The sequence below is a fragment of the Poecile atricapillus genome, chromosome 14 (assembly GCF_030490865.1).
Source record: "Poecile atricapillus isolate bPoeAtr1 chromosome 14, bPoeAtr1.hap1, whole genome shotgun sequence".
Lineage (NCBI taxonomy): Eukaryota > Metazoa > Chordata > Aves > Passeriformes > Paridae > Poecile > Poecile atricapillus.
In genome coordinates, this window is record NC_081262.1 from 8,367,382 (window position 1) to 8,373,710 (window position 6,329).

At 43.8% G+C, this 6,329-nt stretch overlaps 1 protein-coding gene across 4 annotated transcripts in view; it reads left to right on the forward strand.

Moving 5' to 3' along the window:
* The window catches only part of ABCC1 (ATP binding cassette subfamily C member 1), a 44,890-nt gene extending 39,331 nt beyond the window's left edge, over nucleotides 1–5,559 (forward strand). For all 4 annotated transcript variants that reach the window (XM_058849930.1, XM_058849931.1, XM_058849933.1 and 1 more), the window contains 5 exons: nucleotides 421–567; nucleotides 1,481–1,639; nucleotides 2,838–3,004; nucleotides 3,600–3,794; nucleotides 4,910–5,559. In XM_058849930.1, the coding sequence (XP_058705913.1) occupies nucleotides 421–567; nucleotides 1,481–1,639; nucleotides 2,838–3,004; nucleotides 3,600–3,794; nucleotides 4,910–5,018 (777 nt within the window). In that variant the 3' untranslated portion in view covers nucleotides 5,019–5,559. The remainder of the gene's footprint in view (nucleotides 1–420; nucleotides 568–1,480; nucleotides 1,640–2,837; nucleotides 3,005–3,599; nucleotides 3,795–4,909) is intronic.
* The last annotated feature ends 770 nt before the right edge of the window (nucleotides 5,560–6,329 follow it).

Consider the following 6,329-nt stretch of genomic DNA (forward strand, 5'->3'; position numbering starts at 1 on the left):
GGGTGTGTTCTTTCCTCTTTCACCTCTGTGGGAAGCTGAGGCAGCAGCTTTTTACCAGCTTATTAATGTTCTAGTGCACAGTCTCAGCTAAACTGCTTCTAGTTGCACGTGTGGCTGCCCCAGAGGTTTTCTTGCCCCACCCTGGGGTGTACAGACAGGTTGTCTGAATTTGTGCTGCCTGCATGATTCTGCCATTGGTAAGAGGAAGGTTTATCCAGCAAACAGGACTTGAAATAGCCAAGCCCTTGGCTACTCACACCATTTCATCTGTCTTGAGACAGCTCTCTCCCTCTCTTCTCATCACAGTTCCTTTTGCAAATTATCCCCTAAGAAGGATTTTTTTTAGTTGTAATCTGAGTCCTCAGAGCCCATGTTGTTTGAAGCAGGGGTTGATCAGTGGTGTCTGTGTGGCTCTTTCAGGCTGAGTGGAGGATTGAGCAAACAGCCCCAGGCAGTAGCTGGCCCGAGGAAGGGAAGGTGGAGTTTCGAGGATATGGTTTACGCTACCGTGACGACTTGGACCTGGTTCTGAAAAACATAAATGTTACCATCAATGGGGGGGAAAAGGTAAGGACTGAAGTCATAGAAGCATGTTGAGTTCACAGGTCTGCATGTAAAAGGAGAAGAGAGGTTTAATAACCTGTACTGTTATGTGTCTGGGGTTCTTGAGAACTAGAAAAGCTTCTGTGGAATCAGCCCTGTTAGCTGCAGATGTTGTGGCCTCTCAGCCTTTGCAAGATCTGCATCATGGATGAAAGACACTTATGTGGGGCTGCCAAGTATCATTTGGCCTGGTTTCTTTGGGAGGTGAGGTTTATCCTGTCTTGTCTCCCCTTCCCAGGGAATTTTGCTAGTTTGTTTGCCATAAGCAAAGAGGAGTAGGTTACAGAGAGATTACATTAATTATAATATCAGGAAAATACTGTACAGTAAATGGGGGGAGCCTCATCTAGTGACGCAGCAGCTGCAAGATGAAACTGCAGGAAGAAATGGGACTTCAGATTCTCTGGACCTGGCCAAGCTGATCTGTGTGTTTCTCCTCCTGCTTCCTTTCCCATGCACTCACACACGTCCCTCCCCAGTCCTGTGTGGATTCTCTGATGTCTGTTAATAGTGTGATCTTGCACAGCAATATTAAAAGTAGCTGTGATAGATCTACTATCCAGCTTCCTTATTTGTGGTAGCCAACTGAGCATTTGTTCTCCCCCAGGTGCACACTTTCTATTTATGGGCAGAATGCTACCTCAAGTGGTTAGAATGGGCAGATGGCAAGAAGTGTATCAGCCAAGCAAAGTAGCAATCTTTTATATTTGAAAAGAATTATCAAGACTTCAGTCTAACTGGGAAGTAAAACATACAGTGTGAAATGGAATGCTTTTGGTGTATGGATAACCCCAGAAATATGACAGTGTGTCGGTTTCACTTGGAAATGCTTAAACTCTTTCCCAGAGTAAGTTGTTCTTGTATTTCTTCCCAACAGATAGGAATAGTTGGAAGAACAGGAGCTGGAAAATCCTCACTTACTTTGGGTTTGTTTCGGATTAATGAAGCAGCTGAAGGTGAAATTATTATTGATGGGATTAATATTGCAAAGATAGGGCTCCACGACTTGCGCTTCAAGATCACCATCATCCCTCAGGTAGGTGCAAAATCCTGCCATTACCACAACTCCTTGGCACTCCTTTTGCACTCCAGTGCTCTTCCCAGAAAGCACTGAGGAGAAAATTGTTATTCCTCATCTGATCTGTGCTATGAAATTTAGTCACTTCAACTTGCTCTTTCATAGACTTGAAGCCAAGCTCTTTTCCCTAGGCTGGTTTCAATTTGCCTGTGCCAGGTAACAAGTAGGAACTTGGCTGAGCCATGTTGTGGAAGCAAAACCTTGGCCTCTGGATTCAGGAGCTGATCACTTACAACTACAGACAGCTCAGCCTGAGTGGGAAGGGCTGATCCCAGCTGAACACCTGCTTGGAATTCCTTTGTGAACTGGGCACGAAGTGTGCTATCAGTGCTGTTCTTGCACAGAAACCTGTACATAACCATCCCAGTCTAGCCCAGCAGCTGTGGGTTTGATAGTCCTAAACATTTGGAAATACAGCTTTATGAGCATTGGATTTGGTCTCAAGTGTTTTTGTTCTTACTGTGTAGCCTTTATTGCCTGTTTTGATTCAAAGTAAGACTATAAAATGTGCTGTTTTGAATTACCATTGGAGAACATTGGCAAAAACAAGTGAGCTCACAGTAAAAGGTTTTCTGTACCACCTCTTTTGGAAATCTGGGGGGGAACTCTGCTTTCTCCTTTTGATTGTTTTGCAACAGTATTTACAAAGTAGTATTTCTCCCTGTCTGAGAAAGGAGAGAAAAAAAAGAGTAATTTCATTGATACTGCAGCTGAAGAGTTTTAAAATATTTACAGATTATTAATTCCCTAAGAAGTGAAAAGTTATCTGGTAGTCTCTGCTGACAGAAGGTTGGGCAGGGAGGGCCTCTTTTTTATCCTAGAGGTCCAGTAAAAGGAGAGTTGGCTGGAGTTTGGGTGTTTTGGTTTGTTTGTTTTGTTGGGTTTTTTCCTGAATTCATGAGTTACTGACTAATGGAAAGGTCTGGACTGCAAGAATCTGCAAAGGGAAAAGGTCAGGCCCCAAAAAGAGTAAGGAATAAGAGTGAGGGAGAATAACTTTTTATTGGAAAAAGACGAGCCCTCACTCCTAAATTCAGTATGTTAGCTTGCTTGCAACTGCAGCTGTACATGTTGTTTCCTTTTGTAATCTAAGAAATATTTTTGGAGCAGTTGCCATTTTCTGTGTACATTGTCAATTGCCTCTTTCCACGACCAGGATCCAGTATTGTTTTCTGGCTCTCTGCGTATGAATCTTGATCCTTTTGACCAACACTCTGATGAAGACATCTGGAGATCTTTGGAATTGGCTCACCTGAAGAACTTTGTATCATCCCTTCCTGATAAACTGAATCATGAGTGTTCTGAGGGTGGTGAGAACCTCAGGTGGGTCAAAGAAATTGTGTGCTGAACTGAATCATAGTGTGCTTGTGAATGTTCTAATGCCCCAGCCCTGTTTGAGAATCTGGGGAGGCAGCTGGAGAATTCTTAGTGTGTGACTAGGCAATCGACCAAGTAGGTTTTATTCAACATGTTTTCAGCTCTTGAGTTTGGGATTTCAAATAATTCAAGAAATACTTTGAATGCTGAGAGGTTTGTCAGCTTGGGCAGCCTTGGAAAGCATTTAAGCAGCAGCAGTTATTCTAAGGAGGCTGTTTACTTGCTATTTGCACCTTATCAGGGTTTTATATGTTCAGTTTGAAGACCATTTAAACCATTTAAAATCCAGTTCTCAACACTGCACTGATTCAGTGAATCAGCATGCTGCAGTTATTCTGAAACCACTTGTATTCTCTTACTGCATTGCCAGGGCCTCATTTGAGGGGGTGTAGTTTCAGATGCTGTTAGATATTCTGCAGGGAAATAGTAAGACCCACCTTATCTTTAGAATAAGGAATTGAACAGGCTTCAAAATGAATACTAATAAATGCTCTAAACTTGTTCTGACTTTTCTCCCCACCTTCCCATCCCATCTGTGCAGTGTGGGACAGCGCCAGCTGGTGTGCCTGGCACGGGCTCTGCTCAGGAAGTCCAAAATCCTGGTTCTGGATGAAGCCACAGCTGCTGTTGATCTTGAAACAGATAAGCTCATACAGTCAACTATAAAGTCTCAATTTGAAGAATGTACTGTATTAACTATAGCACATCGTCTGAACACAATCATGGACTACACGAGGTAAAGTGATGCTGCTTTTATTGTGCTGATTGTGTGACCTGCCCTGTGCTCCACTTAAGTGGGAATCTGTGTGAGTTGGATGTTTCCTGGTTTGTTTTTAGGCCACTCTGCACAGAGTTGCTGGAATTCCTGCTTTGAGTGGTAGGGTGTGTGTGTTCTGGCTGTGCTTGGCCCGGGGAGCTCCTCTTGTCCCTCTGTCACGCTGCTGTTATGCTGTTCCTGCCTGGGCAAACGGGGAAGGGGAGAGAGGCAAGGACAGGAGTCTGTTCCTGAATCTTGCTTTAATTTAAGCACAGACAGCATAGGGAGTCCAGAGGGGCAGATCCTGCCCTCTCAAGTTTATTTGGTGTTTCGCTTTCCATCACTTCTGGTTATAGTTCATACAGCCTCCCTCATGCTCGGCTGCCTTGCTCAGGTATGGTTGAAGGCCAAGTTGTTGTCTCATATTTCAGTTTTTGGCTCTCTTGTCCCTTTTATCACAGAATTGCAAAGTGACCAGTGGTAGGATTTCAGTGTACTTTTGTAGCCCTCTGTTTGTGCTGTCAGTAGTTACAGATGAGAGAGGGGAGCACTGCCAGCAGGGGAACACCCAGCTCAGCCATGGCAGTGGTGACATCAGGCAGCAGCCAGGGGCACGGTGACCATCTCTGCAGTGCCTTGCCCTCTGTGAGGGGAGCTGGAACAGGGTTTTAGCAGTGAGCACTGACTTGGTGGACTTCCTTGTGCCAGTTGCATGTTTTTGTTTGGCACAGAAGCTGTGTAACAGCAGCTGGTGTGGAGGGGTGTTAAGGGAAGGTTATCCCAGCTCTTGCAGGGTCTTACAGGCCCTCACACACTTTGACAAGAAGTGCTGCCAGCTCACTTCTGGCTGGCTCAGAGTGCAGGGTTGGTTGTCTCCTCTGCAGGAGATGGGTAACCATGTGCTACATGAACAGTCACCACACAGAACATCTGCACAGTGGGAACCTCAGCCTGTTCACACTCAGCACTGTCTTCACTTGCAAATAATGGTCATGCTGCAGTCTCTGTACACATATATCCATGTTCAATGGCTTTCTGGATCTTCTTGTGACCCTTTTTTCTTCTTTTTTGTTTCCCATCTCCTTGTTTTACAGAGTTTTAGTCCTGGAGAGAGGAGAAGTGGTGGAGTGTGGTACCCCAGACCAACTACTTCAGGAAAAAGGCGTTTTCTATACCATGGCCAAAGATTCAGGCTTGGTGTAACACTTGAAGTTAGCTATTAACTGTGGGGAAGAGGGAGGTGATACATTTGGAGAATTGTAAGGTCCCCTGAGCTGGACTGAAGCACACAGCTGAGTTTCAGAAACAGTGAAGTTATCCAGAGCATGGCAATGGAAATAACACAAAGATGCAATTTTTTTCTTTTTTTTTTTAGTATCTCCTTAGTATTGATTTTAGCCACCTTTAGGAGAAGCTCATACACTGTGCAAGAAACTTGAGAGAATCCAATTTTTTCCCTGCAATTTGTCATTATATGCTTAAATGTACGGCAGAGTGATTCATCAGAGAAGTTCAGAAAGGCTTTCTTCTCATCTGCTCTTATGTTCTGAAGTTCTCTCCCCCTTTTTTTTTGTTTAAATTGTTTTTGTTTAAAACATTTTTGCAAATGTTAGTTATTTACTTGTTTATGGATTCCTCCTTTCATGAGCCATGTATTGTGGGATGCACTTGGAACATCTTGTGGCATATAGTACTATAGTCCAAAGATTTTTACTTGTGAAATAAAATGTGTGCCAGACTTTCTCATTATGGCATTTACTGTACCTGGTTAATGCTTTATGCATTGTCCTAAAGGTTTCATGTGTTTACAGTGTAGAGCAGCAAGTTCACTGTCACGTCAGTAGTGCTGCTGTGAGAAAGCACAGTCAACTTCAGAGCAGTATTTAAACATGTCTAGAATGACAATCACTCCAGAACCAAATTGTGCAGCAGTTGGTGCGTTGGCTGTGTGCAGTCCCTGATGCTACACCCAGCTCACTCAGGAATTGTGGCTGGGGGGTGCCCAGTGCTGGTGACAGCTGTGGGGACGAGGCTGAGCACTGAGGGTTCGCCCCAGCAGAGGCTGCAGGCTCAGGGTGGCGTTGATTGTAACACCCTTGGCTTTGGCAGTTCTGTGCTTTCACAGCAGCTCTGCCACATCAAGGACCATTAGCCTTATATCAAAGAGACATGCCCTTCATGCTGCTGCTGTTGACTCTTAAATTTTGTGGGAAAATGTTCTGTTAAAGTTGCTTTATAAAAAAATTAGTGTTTTTAAAGTTGTGTGTCGGAAGGGTCTAACAATTAAAATGGCAACAGAGTCTGGTTTTCGAGATCCGTGTTGAATTTTCATGTTTTTGTGGCAAGAAAAAAGTTACTTTTCTAATGTTCTGATTAGTCTTATTTTAAAGGAAAATGCTGGAAGAAAGCAAACTAAGTCAGATGGATCCAAATACTCAGCACTGAGAATGTGGACCTCTATGATTGATATTGCTGACCTTAGTACTAGATAATTGTTGTCCTTAGAGCAAAGCT